The sequence below is a fragment of the Anguilla rostrata genome, chromosome 7, assembly GCF_018555375.3.
Source record: "Anguilla rostrata isolate EN2019 chromosome 7, ASM1855537v3, whole genome shotgun sequence".
Classification (NCBI taxonomy): domain Eukaryota; kingdom Metazoa; phylum Chordata; class Actinopteri; order Anguilliformes; family Anguillidae; genus Anguilla; species Anguilla rostrata.
In genome coordinates this window covers 3,448,781-3,466,701 of record NC_057939.1, presented here as the reverse complement: position 1 = coordinate 3,466,701, position 17,921 = coordinate 3,448,781, and the positions used below count along the sequence as shown (strand labels likewise).

The 17,921-nt window shown below is 40.8% G+C and overlaps 2 protein-coding genes across 6 annotated transcripts in view; one reads left to right on the top strand and one right to left on the bottom strand.

Annotated features, from left to right (window-relative positions):
• LOC135258795 (transmembrane protein 19-like) overlaps positions 1 to 17,921 on the bottom strand; it is a 33,079-nt gene that overhangs the window by 3,331 nt on the left and 11,827 nt on the right. Inside the window, exons 2-6 of one of the 5 annotated variants that reach the window (XM_064342380.1) lie at positions 4,160 to 4,203; positions 3,160 to 3,306; positions 2,486 to 2,599; positions 913 to 1,050; positions 49 to 303 (exon numbers count right to left, since the gene is read on the bottom strand). In XM_064342380.1, the coding sequence (XP_064198450.1) occupies positions 49 to 303; positions 913 to 1,050; positions 2,486 to 2,599; positions 3,160 to 3,306; positions 4,160 to 4,203 (698 nt within the window). Of the gene's footprint in view, positions 1 to 48; positions 304 to 912; positions 1,051 to 2,485; positions 2,600 to 3,159; positions 3,307 to 3,406; positions 3,719 to 4,159; positions 4,204 to 17,921 lie in introns of those variants that run through there. The other 4 variants (XM_064342381.1, XM_064342385.1, XM_064342382.1 and 1 more) reach the window with 4 other exon arrangements.
• Positions 6,454 to 13,672, top strand: LOC135258796 (tetraspanin-6-like). Its single transcript, XM_064342386.1, has 9 exons — positions 6,454 to 6,591; positions 7,191 to 7,253; positions 7,881 to 7,994; positions 9,301 to 9,375; positions 10,471 to 10,563; positions 11,017 to 11,145; positions 11,875 to 11,937; positions 12,609 to 12,692; positions 13,416 to 13,672. The coding sequence occupies exons 1-9, from the start codon at positions 6,532 to 6,534 to the stop codon at positions 13,557 to 13,559; spliced, it is 825 nt and encodes a 274-aa protein (XP_064198456.1). The 5' UTR covers positions 6,454 to 6,531; the 3' UTR covers positions 13,560 to 13,672.

The following is a 17,921-nucleotide window of genomic DNA, read 5'->3' as shown; positions in this document are numbered from 1 at the left end:
GGAGCCTCGCCCCCCTCCCCTCAGCAGGTGAGACAGAACAGGCCGTACCTGCAGGGACCACCTGCCAGGTGGTGATGAGGCGGGGCGGACTCCTGCTGAGGACGGGCCCCACCTCGGAGGCCCAGGTGTCCCCCGTGCTGCAGGACAGCGCCCCCAGCAGGGACAGGCACATCCAGGTGGCCGTGTACTGCTTCCCGAAATCCACCGGCATCTCCCCGGGGCCCACCTCGATCATGTACAGGAGGGCCAGTTCGGTCGGGACACCACCGTTACAGAACACCTGCATCCAGTTTCTCTGTCCCCCTGGAAAACCAGAGGCAAGCAAACTCAGTCCAGCGTACGGAGAGGATCAACGGTCCCTACGCACAGGAAACAGGAAGCAATACTGGTCCAACCCTCAAGCTTAGGACTGCCCCCCCCCCTCCCCTCCCCCCCACAGGCCAAACCCCCTGAAAAAATATGTTAATTTTCTTTTTAAAAGTGTGTACTGCAACATTTAACTGCATATTTTATTAATACAGAGTTGTATCGTGTGAACGTAGTATTTGATACCACATAGGAATGCAACTCCTTTCACATGCATTGGAAGAGCAGATTCAGTTGGTCTACTGCTGCATTTAATCTAACACTGAACCCCTTGCCCGTATTTTACAGTATTTTCCAAGCCATTCACAAAGATAAATGCAAATACTTAAGCAGCGGGGGTTAGCTTAACTCCAGTGACACTAGAAGGGATGCGGGTTTTAAAAAATTCAATGTAAAACAGCCATTTTTTCTATGACACCAGTTTGGGCACAAATGTGGCCAGTGAGAATGCAGCACTGGTGGTTCCAGTCGGCCATTTTGGATTGTCAAAATCACCCACTGTAAAGGTGGGCTGTAGGCCAACCAGTCAAGTAACGAACACATCACCTTCCTTATATTCAGCATCCATCTTCTTCTTCACTGCACCCTTCCACTTGGTCAGTTTGGAAGAGGTGAGAAAAAATGTCAACAAGGAGGCGAAGAAGCTCATGTTGGCCATTGTCAGAACGAATCCAACCAACATTCCTGCAATAAAGACACACAAGCAGACTAATTAATCACGACATGCCGCGCATATTTAGCTAAAGAAACACTTAAATATCAAGAACAATTAAGTTACATCTAGCGGTGCAAAGAGTTTTATCGCTGGGGTGACTTGCAAACTAAGCTTACGACTGAAGGAAGAACAAATCCAGCAGGAACATCCAGTTGGGCACATCTCACAATGCGCATCTTACAGACAGACAGACAACCTAAAAGCAACTCCATTGCTTTTTTTTTTTTTGGTGCTTATTTCTTTCACGGTAAAATAACAAAAACAGGTTGTTTTTTTCTGGCAATGCATCGCTTACTGGCCTGTATGGAAAACAAATCATGCTGGTCCACCAGGGAGCCCTGAACACCACTGATAGTTTCCTTTGACGGCCAATCCCACAGGCTATTTGTCATTATCTAAACACTAACTTACTCCCTAAGGACAAACTCTCCTGTCTACAGCAACCACTTACATTTAATAACTGTCCTATTCATACCACTGCATAGTTCCCAAAAAACTGGCTCAAGTGTACTGGCAGTGCTACACTGGAAGGGATATTTCACAACGCAGGATTACTGGGTTAGCTGGATAACCGCACCAAGTAAAACTGGGAACCCTTACAAATCTGGAACAGAGACTGAAGTAAAAAGACCTGTCCCGGGTTTTACAGTACACCAAACCAGCCCTCTGGCTACAAACCCAGTACACCAAACCAGCCCTCTGGCTACAAACCCAGTACACCAAACCAGCCCTCTGGCTACAAACCCAGTACACCAAACCAGCCCTCTGGCGACAAACCCAGTACACCAAACCAGCCCTCTGGCTACAAACCCAGTACACAAAACCAGCCCTCTGGCGACAAACCCAGTACACCAAACCAGCCCTCTGGCGACAAACCCAGTACACCAAACCAGCCCTCTGGCTACAAACCCAGTACACCAAACCAGCCCTCTGGCTACAAACCCAGTACACCAAACCAGCCCTCTGGCGACAAACCCAGTACACCAAACCAGCCTTCCGGCTACAAACCCAGTACACCAAACCAGCCCTCTGGCGACAAACCCAGTACACCAAACCAGCCCTCTGGCGACAAACCCAGTACACCAAACCAGCCCTCTGGCGACAAACCCAGTACACCAAACCAGCCCTCCGGCGACAAACCCAGTACACCAAACCAGCCTTCCGGCTACAAACCCAGTACACCAAACCAGCCCTCCGGCGACAAACCCAGTATACCAAACCAGCCCTCCGGCTACAAACCCAGTACACCAAACCAGCCCTCTGGCTACAAACCCAGTACACCAAACCAGCCCTCTGGCGACAAACCCAGTACACCAAACCAGCCCTCTGGCTACAAAACCAGTGCACCAAACCGGCCGCCTGCACAGACTAGTGCTGTGTTCTTGGGCAAGATGCTGTGCTCACCTCCCAGTGCTCCACTGTAGTCCAGACTTTTGCGCTTCAACCCATGTGAGGCAAGACTCAAGGGGACCAGAATGGAAAACAGCCAACGCCATGGAGAAACAGGCTGCAAAGTGCCTGGAATGGAAAACGCTATTTAATTACGCATATGGATCTAACAATGCGAAATAGTCCTGCAAAATGTATTTTTAAAAATATTGAGCAGTAAGACTGGGTCTGCAACCCTAGTCTTGGACAGGCAAGGTTTACTGCTTTTTGTTTTTATCTTAAACTCAGCAACCAGTTTAGATCAAGTAAAAAAAAAATGTAATGTAAAGTAAACCAGGTGAGCTAACTGTAATCGACTGCTTTAGCAGATCAATCAGGCGCTAATTAACCACACAAATCAAAACATGTGACCTTCCAGTGTTGCACAAACCTGCTGCACGTAGTACCGTTACAAACTCGTATTCCAGCGAAACGTCATGACAACTAAAAGCCATGAAAGTTGTCATTGTCGCAAATAGTACCCAAGGAAAGTTCTACTTTGAGTTAGAGGTAATATAATAACACTGGTGAAGACTAGCCGGCTCTGCTATTTCATACGTTGCATCATCGATACAAAGTAGCGCTCAACGTTAACCGGCTAACATGATCAATTGTAGCAACATTTTGAAGGCAGTGTCGCAATGACTCACCGTAGTATGTACTGGCTGTCATAGAAATTATCCAGAATGAAAGAGATATGGCCAAAGTGGCACACAACACAATCATGTCAGTCATCATTTTGAAATAGTGTTTCATAACGACGTGTTCTTCATACTGCATACGACTAGGCAAAGAACCTGTAAAATTACACAACACTCCGTTAGGCCGGCCGAATCACAACGTTACTGTAACAGTACATCGTGGAAGGTTCGAAAAATACTACGATTAGAAATGCACCCGCACAGGCCAAAGCGATTAGTCTAGCCGATGTAATTTACCAAAGTCCTTCCCTCATGTAGCCTAGTCGACCTCAAGTCGCAGCATTGTAACCGACTGTAGTCGCCACTAGCAACAAAGACGAGTAGCTCGCAACGTGGCGACGCGAAAACAATTTTTTTTATCATTAAAATACGTTTTTCTGCTGTGCAGACTTGAGCTCTTGTCGGTCGACGATCGAATACAGCTACACCCGCCACACGTTTCCTGATCAGGAGCATTGCATCAGATAGCGACGCGTGGTTTAATCTTTAAATCAAACGGATGGGCTAAAATAGCTGAGACAACTTCTGACTGTACTGCTCTCGATACAATATGACTCTGCGCGGCGCATGCCGTCAATGGACACCCGTGAAGGCGCCATAAAATACAGTCTCGCTTCCGTTTTTGGTTTGAATAAAAAGATAAAATCTACATTCATCGTATGCAAGCATATTCAATAAAATTGTTATATATATATATATATATATATATATATATATATATATATATATATATTAGAATATATAAATAATGCTTACTTTAGGTCAATGTCTACTTAAGGACACTTGCCTGTGATTACTCATTACAATGAGATTGTAATGAACACAAAAGATTTCGGTCATTTAACACTTTTAAAAAAATGCTTGTTCTAATATTAAACTATGCCTCACTTAGCACTATGTGCCCAACTATGAGACTGTCATGCAAAGAGAAGGTAGGAACACAACCTACCTCTTATACCAGCCAGCAAATCAGCCACCTCACGATTAAAATATCTTAAGTTAAAAAAATATATTTAAAAAAATTTAAAATTAAAAAATGAAGATTGCACAATAGGGTACAGAAGTAAAAAGCCATGTCATGAGGCAATGCAGACTGGGATGGAGCTGGAGCTGTTTTAATTTGGCTAAGAATTCAGAGGGGGCAGCAGTATGCAAATATTTAAGCAGTTCAGAAATCTACAGAGCCAAATCGAGAAAAATATGTCTTTGTCCAAAACATTGTGGAGCTCACGGTATATAAAATCCAACTTATATAGCATTAATGAAGAAGCAACATCCATTGAGATGCAGCTCTGTGGGTAAAAACAGGAGAATGGGCAGGCTTGCTCAGCTCACAGAAAGGCAACCAATGATCAAATAACAGCTTTTATTATTATTATTATTATTATTATTATTATTAGCTGTTTACAACAGTGGGGTGCAGAAGGGCAGAGGATAGGGTAAGAATTTGGTGTAAACAGCACAAATCCATGGATTCATCCCGCCTTGTGACCATGATGCAGGCTGGCAGTCATGGTGTAATGGTGTGGGGAATGTTTTTGTGTCACACATAAGGTCCCTTGATGCCAACTGAGCAATGCCACAGCATGCCAAAGCATTGATGCTGACCATGCCCATTCCTTTATAGCCACAATGTACCCTTCTTCAAATGGATAATGTGCCATGTCACAAAGCACGCATTACCAAGCTGACAGACCCCGGCCTTTTTAAACAAATGTCCATTTGTGGTGGTCACCCCACACCCAATGAAAATGGTCACACGAGGGTCCCATTTTGTCAAAAATCCCATCCACTAGTTGATTAGCCTTCCAGCTGTATTTAATGGTCTCTGTGGCAACTGAGACTCCAACGGTGTCGGCCTATGTTGACAGTCCCTTTTTGAGGTCCATAAATGCAGGATTTCACACTTAACACGCAATGCAAACATAAATCTCCCCAGTGCCACTGTTTACTGATGATTAGGATGAACAAGTCCAAAGAGGATGTACACCTGTGAGCGGCGCTGGCGTAACTGACCACCATCCGGTGCAGTACAACTGCAATCTGAGCTCGGGAATGACATTCTATCGCCAGTAGATGGCGGTGTTCTCTAACACCGCCATCTACACGTTCAAAAAAAAATGGAGGAAATCGAAAGTTTCACAATCTCAACAGAAAGGAAACTCACTCACTTGATATTCCACATTTGAACTGGTTGCTAGTTTAAATTGATAATTCCCTTTGTGGGTTTTTAAATATGTTATTTCAGCTTAGGGGTATGTTTTTTATATTGGTCCAGGTAGCTCTTGTGTGCTATGAAAGGTATTTTATATATTTAGAGAAGCTCCTGATGTCCTGTCGGTTTTTCAATAGCATGTTGATCATTTGGGCGATCGAAGTATAAAGCAAGAAAATATACTTCAGGTAACTCCAAGTAGCGTGTATTTGATATTACAATCATGGTGATAACCAGGACACCCAACTCATTTCTTTCTTTGATTAGGACCTCCTAATAAAAGAGTGTCTTAGCTGCCACATAAACTGATGTTTGGGGAGAAGAGACGGAGAAACAGAAATAGGCCACGCAGGCTAAAGAGGTCATGTACTGACACCGGCAAGGCGCTCCGTCTCAGTTTGTGGTCATCAGAAACAGTTTGACCTAGATTACCCCCCCCCCAAATAAAAAAAGACCAAGTGTCTTTTGCCCTCGCCAAGTTTTTCTTTTACAACGCTGCCAAATATCATGCCACCTTTTCTTTACGTTCTCTACTGTTCGTTTCGTTCGTTTTATACATTTTGCCTAATTAGGCTAATTAATTTTGTATGCGATGTCACAAAAAAAAATTATTTGTAGTTCCCTCGCTATTTGTGACCGGTAGCTCCAAACCCATATCTTCGCGTCTTGTAATCTGGACGTGTAAGCATTCCATATTATTTCTGACATTTTCATGTGCGTCTATGACAGCAAAATTGTGAAAGAGAGCAGTGAATTCATTTGATTGGATGATCTTGGTAACTTGGTTGTTAAGGTGTCGGTATCTGTGACTGCAATAGGGCACGTCCATAAGCACTAATTATGAACATGAACATGAATTCCTGAACATGAAGTTGGTTCTGAGGGGGAGGGTCATTGAATTAATGTGCTTATTTATTAAAATAATGAAGTGCATACATTTATTTGCATTTTGAAAATATGTAGGTGTGTCTGCACGACAGATGTGACAGCGGAAAGAGAGAAAGAAAAAAAAACCTGATCACTGGGCAGGTATAAGACGGGAAGCCATCTCTTTTCTGTTCATTTGAAGGGTCTCACTGAACCTCACACACGCTGTCTTTGAAGCAATGGCAGAAGATAACACCTTCCTGAAACGACTATGCATTGCTTTCAGTGTCATATATGGGGTAAGTTTTTATAAACAGAAGACAATATAATCAGCAACCTGGCAGCTGGTAGGCTACTGTAATAGTGGATTATTTATAGGCAAACCCAAAGGTGCTGTGAGAATAATGCCATTTTGTATATAGGTACCACATTTTATTGCAATTCAATGCAAATAAATTTGGCAGACATATGGTCGTGCAGTCATTATTAGGCTGTATAAGACAAGTGTTTGTGATTCAGATTTTTCTGTCAGCAAGGTCTACAGGAACTGTACATTTTGTGTTTTAAAATCAAAATGTACAGTCGGTAACTACAGCCAGTAATTTATTCAGCGCACTTTGTGTTCTATGATGATGATGATGTGCATTTTTTCAGTAAGAGTGATTACGTGCAGATTTTCTTGAAAAATTCATTAAAGTGTGTTATACACAGCAAAGTACACTGGTGACAGATTTACACAACATTTTTTTTTTTTGGTACATTAAAAAAAGACAATTGTGTAAAAGAGAAATGGATGTCAAAGTCATTTTGCTCATGGGAACCTGCAGCAATCTAAAACATAAATCTGGAGTTCGGGGTTCTTATAATAATACTGCAATGCTGTATGTGGTCTGTCCAGATTTTAGGAGGCGTCACCCTGGGTATTGGAATCGTGGCATCAAGCAGCGATGAAGCTAAAGACGTAAGAGAAAGTGGAAGGAACATGAAATTGACACTGATCAAAATATCTGAGCTAACAGTTTCACACATAAGTATAACCCATTATACGTTTAAGAAATACAGCACGAGTGACCGCGCTCTGTTGTGAGTACATTTACGGCTGTAGGGGTGTTGCTAGGCACTGAGCGAAGTGGCAACCCCGTGTAAACGTGGCGTGACTATTCACGATAGGGCACGGCCTCGCGTGCCCTATCGCTTTTATAAAATGGTTACGACACAGAAACAAATAATTTATGATTCAACATTTACCAGTTTTGTAATATTATCTGTAACTAACGGGTTGTGCGTAGAGTGATACTGTTTGCAAACATGCTGTTTGAATAACTGTTAACGTTATCGGATTTACAGTCACTTGAGAGCGCGGTTACAGTCAATTAGCATTCAGGATCGAAACAGCCCGTTTTATAAAATGCAATATAAAACGCTGGCAAATATGCATCGTTTGACATATTTTGTCAGGCACGTTTGTTGGTGCGCATACGCTGTATATATGAAGATATACAGGGCCAACCTTTTTTAGATCTGGCATTTGCTATGTAGGAGGGCAGTTGCAGTTAATTTCATGACTATTTTATGTGCTGATTTTCAGTTTGACACCACTAACGGCATCGTCATTTGCTGTGTGAACGGATCACTCGTCCTCCTGCTAGCACTTCTGGGCGTCTTCGGCGTTTATAAAAAGAAGAAGTGGGCACTGAGGGTGGTGGGTATAATTACATTACATTTATACATTATTCTTCATTTCATTTACTGGTATTTAATATTCATTATTACACGGCTGTGTTGATGGTTCTTTGACAAATGCGCAAGCAATAATAATGGTAATTTCACCTAACGCTTATATCTAGGGCCCAAGTAGATTCCAGAATATGTGAATTTCAGAGGCACGTGTTTGGAGTTCCAACGCTTATCCGTAAGGCGTCACTGTAGACATCAATCTCAGAAATTGCTACATCAAAAGCAAAAGTCCACAACCGAATATACATCATCAAAGATTACTTCAAAAATGTTTGTCAGTAGAAGTCAGTATGACTGCTAAAAAGAGGGTTCTAAAAAGTGAAAAAATGACATGATTGCACCAGTGACATATCGAAAAAGACTATCACGGAATAGTCAATTGTAATTGTAAAGCGCTTTGGATAAAAGCGCTATATAAATGCAGTCCATTCACCATTGACCATTCAGTGAGGGCAATAACATCCACCTTGTTCAATAAATATGATTTATTTTGCACAGCAAGCTATTTTCATTAAAAGGTGCCCGGTAGACAGCTGTAGGCCAGTATTTTAACCCTCTAAGCACGTTAAAAAGCAAAACCTTCTGTTTATATGGAAAATATGGAAAATGACAGCCTACAGACCTGTGTTAATGTTATTTTTTATTTGACGGTACCATTTATCTGTGCTAATATTTATTTGGCAAACGTTGACGGACCAAAGATGTGGGCATTTCCAAACAGGTACGTGATGATAATTAGATATCTAATAAAAAATTATGTTTACCGTGTACATTAGGACTAAAATCAAACCTGTCCCTTGATCTGTTGTTAAGGAGGAATCCACGTTTTCTATATGTCTCCATGTTCTGCATGTTTATTCTGCAAGGACTGAATAGAGGTGAACAGAGCGTACAGTAGTTTTGGCAGATAAGCGACTATGTATTTAATTAAATGTTGGCTTGGTGACAGGCTGCGTTGTGACGCTTAAGATGCACAAAAAATGCTTTGAACTACAGTAGGAAAGGGTTTGATAATTTATAGTTTTTGTGATGAAACTATAAAATATGAATAATAAAATTAGAATTTAAGGCAAATTTTGTTGAAGAAGTTTCTGTTTTGTATTGACTATTGTGAAGCACTTTGTTACCAAGAATTGAAAAGTGCTATACAAATAAAGCTATTATTATTATTATTATTATTATTATTATTATTATTATAAACTCAGTGCACTGCTCACCCATCAGACTGGTAAGATGATCGCTAATGTTAACTTCTGTCATTATTTCTGTAGTATACTGTCTTTCTGATCCTTCACGCTATTGGCTGCTTCAGAGTTCTACCCGCAATGTCTGCTGTCCAATCTGAGGTAAAGCATTTCTAAACGGTGTTAAACAGGTTCACAAGCGTTTGTTTAGAAATAGATATTCATCAGTAAAATAAATTTCTTTTTTTTTTCTTTTCTTTTTTAAACTAATAATCCACCGTATGTTCCATTTGTGGAATGTATTAATATATTTTAACGTATTTTCTGTTCATGGGAAGCAAGAATTATTTTATGGTCATTCTGGGACCTCGGTGTTCTGTTACAGTACATCATATACTTATCGCATTGTGCCAATGGACAGTTTGACAAACTTAGCGCCCAAGGCAGGGGTCTCCAGTCATACCCGAAAAGGGCCGGTGTGGGTGCAGGTTTCTGTTTTAGCCCAGCACTACAACACCCGAGTCAACTAATTAACTACTCATGGTCTTCAATCAAGACTTTAATAAGTAGAATCAGGTGTCAGTCAGTCAGTCAGAACCTTTATTTAAATTCTAGGAGGTACAATTGAGGGCCAGGCCCTCATTTTCAATGTAGCCGAGATTACAAAAACGATTAAGACACAATAAGTACAATAAAAGAATATAGCAACAGTAACCAACATAGTATATAATAAAATAACCAGAATAAAATAAAATAAAATATAATAAAAAAGGTGTCTTAGTCCCGGGGTAATAAAACCTGCACTTTTCAGATAATATTGGGTACCCTTGATTTGAGGCATTGAATATATTCAGGTGGACCATTTTTACAGCAGTACAGTAGTGCTCAATTGTACCTGTATAAATGCTGACTACTGTGCCTGAATAATCAAATGTCAGGTCAATCAAAAGTACAGTCATGAACGGTAGAGATTGAGTGTGTTTTTACATTGAGAAAAATAAATTATAAGCTGTTTGACACGTTATGTCTATAAAAATGATTTAGGAAACAATGTTCTGTTAGTGGGCAGTCTAACTGTACCTCAATGAAAGAACAGAATTTGCTGATTTTATTCCATTTCATGGAATGTTTTTATTATTATTATTATTATTCATTCCCAGAGTGTATTTTATGGTAGAATATCTGTAATTGATAAATAATTATTTATCAGAATATTAGATAAGTTCCAATCTTAACACTGTCTTTGTTTGCGCTAAGATAAACGGTGCGGAGGCTCAATTCAGAGAACTGACGCCACTGAATCGGGCAGATCAAAAGACCCAAAAAGCGATCAACAAGCTGCAGACTGTGGTAAACGGTTCAAAAAGTCTTTCACATTCAGCACCGTCAACTTCCTGACGACACCCTTTTGACACATACACACGTACTCCGGTTGTAACTTCATTGCAATATTTTGTGACTACATGCAATTGAAACTCTTCCCTCACTACCCATCTTCTGCTGTGGTCTGAAGACACATCACTTCAGACTATACCTGAACTAACTACCACCACTCTGTATAATACTGTAGCTTGTTCTTCTAGCCTAGTTGGCTTTGCAGAGGTTAGGTCAGAATAGTGTTCACTGTGTGAACTAAATTGTGTTATTGCCTAGAAATAGCTGTACAAAATAAGTATCTTACTGAACCTGTGTTTTGTAGCTGTCCATGACCATGAAATGCACTTATTGTACGTCGCTTTGGATAAAACCGTCTGCCAAATAAGCGTAATGTAACGTAACTAATGGTCTTTCCGCTGATAACAGGCTGAATGCTGCGGACTCTTGAGCTACGAAGACTGGAGGGATTCAATCCCTCAATCGTGCCACTGTCCGCCAGACTATGAAGACAGGGCGTCAAAATGCCATAGAGTACAACAATCGAGGGACAACTGGGTAGGTTCTGTGCTCCACGGGATATGAACTACATGGCCAAAAGTATGTGGATGCCTGACATCCAATACCCAAAATTATGGGCATTAAAATGGAGTTGGTCCAGAGTTGGACGGAGTGTGGCACAGTGGGTAAGGAACTGCGCTTGTAACTGAAAGGTCGCAGGTTCGATTCCCGGGTAAGGACACTGCCGTTGTACCCTTGAGCAAGGTATATATCTATATATATATATATATATATATACAGCTGTATAAATGGATACAATGTAAAGTGCTATGTAAAAAAGTTGTGTAAGTCGCTCTGGATAAGAGCGTCTGCTAAATGCCTGTAATGTAATGTAATTTCCTGCTATAACAGCCTCCACTCTTCTGGGAAGGCTTTGTACTAGATGTCGGAGTATTGCTGCCGGGATTTGCTTCCACTCAGCCAGAAGAGCATTAGTGAGGTCGGGCACTGATTGGGCGATGAGGCCTGCCTCAGACCAAGGGGTGCCCAGATACTTTTGGTCACATAGCATGGCTGTGGATGACTTTCCATAAAACGGAACTTCTGCCTGTTCTGTTTGAGGGCTGATTCACAGCTGTCTGAAGGTGCAGGTATTTAGAAACCTTGTCACCTTTTTTCAGTGAACTACAAAACGGAAATATGCAAAAATTCAGTAGTGTTGGGAAGAAGTAATTTCTTATGTCACTCTGTCCTGCATGTTAAAAATGTTTTTGTTTCTCTCCCTAGGCAGACTTGAAACAATCATATGATAGAGATTCTGCAATGTCGGAGGTGGAGGTGTACAAGGAAGTAACTATCCTGCTGCCTAATTTAAGCCAATTGTTTCCACATCTACTTTACTCTCAAAAAAATATTTACTCTCCATAAATGTTATCAGTGAGAGGCTTATGCATGATTAATAAGCAACAATCGTCAAATGGATCAATTGAAAACAAATCTAAATACGGACTCACTCATGCACTTATTTTTATTTATTTATTTATTTATTTTAATGAATAAAACTAGCTTTCAGGGAAATAAGAAGTGTAAATCCCAATGTAAGGCCAGGTTAGCGGGTAGTACGGCCCATAGGTGCCGTGACTGCAGACAGGGCCGGCCCAAGGTTTTTGGGGGCCCTAAACAAAAAGTCTACATGGGGCCCCCAAAAAGTCTGTTTTGGTCGTAAACAACCCCCCCGTCCCCAGCCAGCAAGATTCGGCACCAATATAAATATATTTAGATGAATGAAAAAGCCATTGTCTTAGGGAACACAGTTATTTATTAAAAATATATATATTTATATACATCTTGGAGGGAGGGGGCCCCCGAACCAATCGCAGGGCCCTAAACAAATGTTTACTTTGTTTATTGGGTCGGGCCGGCCCTGACTGCAGGTTATTCCTCCAACCCAATTAGGACAAAAAAAAATAATTATAAAAATTAGTTTTAAAATATTGTCTTTGTTTGATGTTTGTTTCCAGCCTTGTGGTCCCATCATTTTGAAATACCTGGAGATGGGGATTATGTTTGTGACTAGACTCATAGTCACATTCGTGGTTGTTCTGGTACGTGTGGGTTTATTGTTGTTTTTCAGTCACTGTTCCAATTTCTGTTATGTTCAGGTAAGCTTGTATGAAGCCTGCAGTCGCTGCTGCCGCTTAGCCAACCACATGAGCTGGGTCAGGAACAGGCGTTCCTGGTCAGTTTAGCGTCTCATAAATTACTGTTGTGTAAATAGTGTAAATCATGGCTCCTAAGTGGCATATCAGGTTGATAACATTTATTATTTCGCAGAGGATGTTGTATCTGTGAGATGTGCTAATAGTTGTGGCTCTGTTTCCAAACTTGGGTGAACATTAAGTATATTTTTAACTTGGGCGAACATTAAGTATATTTTTAACTTGGGCGAACATTAAGTATATTTTTAACTTGAGTGAATATTTAAGTATGTTTTTAACTTGGGTGAACATTTAAGCATATTTTTGACTTGGGTGAACATTAAGTATATTTTTAACTTGGGTGATTCTTTAAGTATATTTTTGACTTGGGTGAACATTAGTATGTTTTTAACTTGGGTGAACATTTAAGTAAATTTTTAACTTGGGTGAACATTAAGTATGATTTTAACTTGGGTGAACATTAAGTATATTTTTGACTTGGGTGAACATTAAGTAGATTTTTAACTTGGATGAACATTAAGTATATTTTTTAACTTGGGTGGATATTTAGCAGAATTTAAGGGGCTGTGGACAATTGTTCTCCTTTTCTATTAACCTACTTTCTTGCAGGTCCTTTCAACAATTCTACACCTGATGTTCAACTGCCAGATCAACAATCCAGCTGCAGTCAAACCCATGACTGTCACCCAAGATCCTAAACCACCCCCATATAATCCCGTTGACAATCAATTTGTGCAATTATGCCCCCAGTAAAATGCATAAGATGGCAATGATATATGGCATATCTGTTTTGTGCATAATCAGCTTCTTTACAAGTTTTTATGATAAAATATTTCCATAATAAAGTCATAAAATACAGGATAAAATGTTTGTCTTTGCCATTATTAAATATTGATGAATGTTTTAGGAAATATGTCTGAATTAGTTCTAAAATGGTTTGTTACTGTATGAGGTTATGTATTAATTTTTTTGAGGTCATGTATTCATTTTATTGACAATGAAAAGGCAACCCATACATACCCAATCCAAACATTCAGTTAAAGTACTGTAGAAAACCTCAATCAATACTACAGCTGATATGCTTTTGGGCATGTTTGCCTTGTTTCACCATCCAGCCTTGTACATACTGTGTTCAAAAAGATTTTTCTGTTACTATGGCTACTGTGTATCTGTTCTCTACGACTGTTAATTATGATATTTGATAAATAGAAGCTCTGGGAGATGCATGTGAATGCCTGGTGTGGTACTCCATGCAAAATGATTTGTAATATGAAAGGACGGACAAGAGGATTAATATACCATGCAGCTATACAACGAATGGCTCCATAAATGATTTTGTGCTGGTAAAGTTGTGACATGTTTGCCTTTTGTGGTACACATTTACAATGGCATGCAATAATAAGCTGTACAGTTTTTCATTCACGAAGATGCAATTATGTGTAATGAGGTCCCGTCGGACAAATAATTAGCTAAGCTTCAATTATAGATTGTGTTTGAGATTACGTTCTGTGCTCTGATTTAATCAACAGACATTGTTCATCCGACAGTTGGTCCATGTGGTTGTTTACTCGATGTTTAGCACTTAGGGCTCTGTCTTACACTCGGCCCTGTGCGGTGGTAACCCAAATTCAAGCGTCTTCGCTAGTTTCAGACAGACACAGGTGACATTTTCCCATCCAGCGCCCACGCCGCTTAAGAGGAAAATGAGCCCGTGCCCACGCGGGCGGGTTTGATCTTAAGATGTGGTGTGATCGGGGTTGCATTGGCAGGGCACGGCTGCTTTTATCTCATGACAGAAACCCAATCTGATGAATTGGGACCCAAGTGTTCTTAGAATAAAGGCCACAAGGTTCTAGAATGAGGGCCACAAGTTTTCTAAATGTTCGGCCTGTGGAGGCCATCACCTCGAGGCTGTGCCTGGGCTGCAGCGCCAATAGGCACTACTGACACCGCTGTGTTGCTTTGGCAACACAGATGCTGTCAGGGACACGTACGTGGCCAAATAAGGAAATAAACGAGGAGATAAGAACGTAAATCCAAGTTCAACATTCACTTTGGCAAGCTCATGCATCCCACGCTGCCTCATTAGCAGTCGGCTTCTATGACCAGATATTTCATATTTCTAGGGAAAGGTCATGAAACAGTTATTACTCAATCCTAATATAACATACCAAAACATACCAACAAATAAAGGTTCACATTGAAAACTGTTTGCGAGAAAGACATGTACATATAATTGTCTCAAGAGTAATGGTTGGACATACTAGGGAATATTAAGTGGATATCCAGTGAACTATATACCAAGCTGGTAAAAATAATCGGCGGGGTGCCAATAACTGTGACACATCTTTTTCAGAATAAAAAAATACTTTTCTCTCTCAGCAATGGTATCACAATAACATGATATATTTCTCTCACATTGCTTCAGTATATATCCAGCTGTAAAAATGAACGCAATGTGCGTATATGCTATGTAAAAAAAAGTAGTGTAAGTCGATCTGGATAAGAGTGTCTGCTAAATGCCTGTAATGTAATGCATCTGGGTTTCTTTGTCTTAGATGGTACCATCCTCACCTATGAACCCTTCCTGTTTGTTTCCATATGAGGCCAGGTAAAGGATGTGGTCAGAAGAGGAGGAGGAGGGGAGGGGAAAACTCTGTCATACAGTAGGGGCCAGAAATCTCAACTTGATTTATTTAGAAACTGCAACAGGATTAATCAAATGGGGCCAAAAGGTTGATCTTTAGAGAGACAAAGGCAAAGATTGCATTACATCACAGGCATTTCCTGGGCGCCGTGGGGAAAAAAAGTGTTTTTGGTGTGTTTTACAAATGTAAATGACAAACCAATATACGCGTACATGTCAAACCAGCAGTATACTAGAGCACAAAATTGTTTACAAGAGCAAAACGTTCTTCATAGATCTAGCTTCCTAATTTTGCTCTCAAAGTGCACCAGATTGATGCATTTAACTTTAAAATGTACAAAATTTTCTTCCAGGGGGACCATGCCCCCGGACCCCCCTAGAGGGTCCAAGGTCCACCCACCCTAGTCTCACAAAATCCTGTGGGAAACACTGATACGTAAAGGACAAACCAATACATATGCATATTAAACCAATGTATATTTCAAGCAAGCCTATATATATGTACACTACATTGATTATATTCTTCCTGAACGGCACCCCATAATTCACCCCATCTTTTGACCTGAACAGTACATGTGTTCCCATAGTTCATTGAAAATAAAACATGTTTACATGTTAGCAAAATGCCCTCATTTCTGAAGCCACTGATGGTAAGCACAACCACAGAAACCACCGGGACTTTTCTTTTCGCTGGTTAGCTTGCAGAGGATTGCAGAGGACTGGAAATTCACACCACACATTCAGAAAAAAAAAAAAAAAAACTCAGTCAACAGATTTTTCTCTTGCTGCGTGAGAACTACGTGAGAGTGCCATTTTCAGGACACTGGCTAGCATTTATTCAGTGGAAAGCGACAGAGGAAGCAGTTAGCGGACAATGTTAAAAAAAAAAAAACTTGCAGTACACGCCACATGAAATCCCCACTGCAGAGACTATTTGATGTCCTCATTCATATTCGTGGAGAAAGGAAGGAAATACACAATCCATCGCAGGGCACACACACACCATTCACTCACCATTCACTCACACACACATATGCATGCACACACTTACACACACACACACACACACACACGCATGCACACACTTCCACACACACACTCACCTTCACACACACACACACACACACACTCACCTTCACACACACACACACACACACACACACCATTCACTCACCATTCACTCACACACACATACGCATGCACACACTTACACACACACACACACACACACACTCACCTTCACACACACACACACCATTCACTCACACCTATGGACAATTCGGAGTCTACCTTTGGCTTTGGACTGTGGTAGGAAACCGGACTACCAACACGAACATGGGGGAGAACACACAGAACACACAGAACGAGATTTTGTCTTTAATTAAACAACTAAGTGGCCATTACTTATTCTTTCATGATTTAAATCATTACCATAACTAAACAGTAATGGGAGCATTAATTACAAGCATTATAGTAGGCAGAGATTACTTGAAACCTGCTAGAAAGCTGCATTTTCAAATTCTGCCTAACAACACTGGGTACTGATTTTTAATTGGTGCGTGAGGAGTTAATACTAACTTAAAAGACAGAGGTTGTTTAATGGTATGCCCATAAACTTAAAATAATCAAAATACCGATTAAGCTGAATAAAACGCAGTATTAGGAATTTTATTTATTTTATCTGCAATAAGTGTGGAATAAGTATGGACAAACACCTGCTTTGGCATCACCGATTTAGTCCTGGCCAGTAGTGCAACGTAGTTGAAAATTACAACCCATAGGGGGCACTGCAAGAGCAGTTTAATGCCTTGTGTTCACTTCAGCACACTTACCTGCTATAGAGTATGCAACTTGTGTATACAACTTGTATGTGACTTGCATACTCAATAGTAGGCAAGTGTGTTGATTTGGACGTGGCCCCTCTCTTTAAAAAGCCTGTAATAAATGAAGAAAAAAAAAGCAGATGATTTACTCAACATTGAAATGTGTAACATATTGTAAGGGCTTTTGTTGTCGCTAGATGGTTGGAGTCATTCTGGGGCTGATTCGTTATACCGGGACACAGGAAAGCTGGTGGAGAAATGAAAGTTGAACTGGTAAAAGCAGCCTGCTCCAGTCTATACACTTCCTGAAAATATTTTTAAGTATACCCGAGGTATAAGAGGAAAAACATTGCCACATAGCAATCAATGAGAAATAAACTAGACATACAGTGGGGGTACAACATAGCTCAGGAGGTAAGAGCGGTTGTCTGGCAGTCGGAGAGTTGCCGGTTCAATGCCCCGCCCTAGGCGTGTCGAAGTGTACCTGAGCAAGACACCTAACCCCTAATTGCTTCCAACGAGCTGATTGGTACCTTGCACGGCAGCCTTTCACCGTTGGTGTGTGAGTGTGAGTGTGTGTGTGAATGGGTGAATGAGAGGCATCAATTGTAAAGTGCTTTGGATAAAAGCACTATATAAATGCAG

Bases quoted from the DNA above. Each gene is read 5' to 3' on its own strand.
- LOC135258796 (XM_064342386.1), top strand. From the start codon at position 6,532: ATGGCAGAAGATAACACCTTCCTGAAACGACTATGCATTGCTTTCAGT. The intron at 7,995-9,300 runs GTGGGTATAATT...TTATTTCTGTAG, and splicing joins AGAAGTGGGCACTGAGGGTG to TATACTGTCTTTCTGATCCT. The intron at 11,938-12,608 runs GTAACTATCCTG...GTTTGTTTCCAG, and splicing joins AGGTGGAGGTGTACAAGGAA to CCTTGTGGTCCCATCATTTT.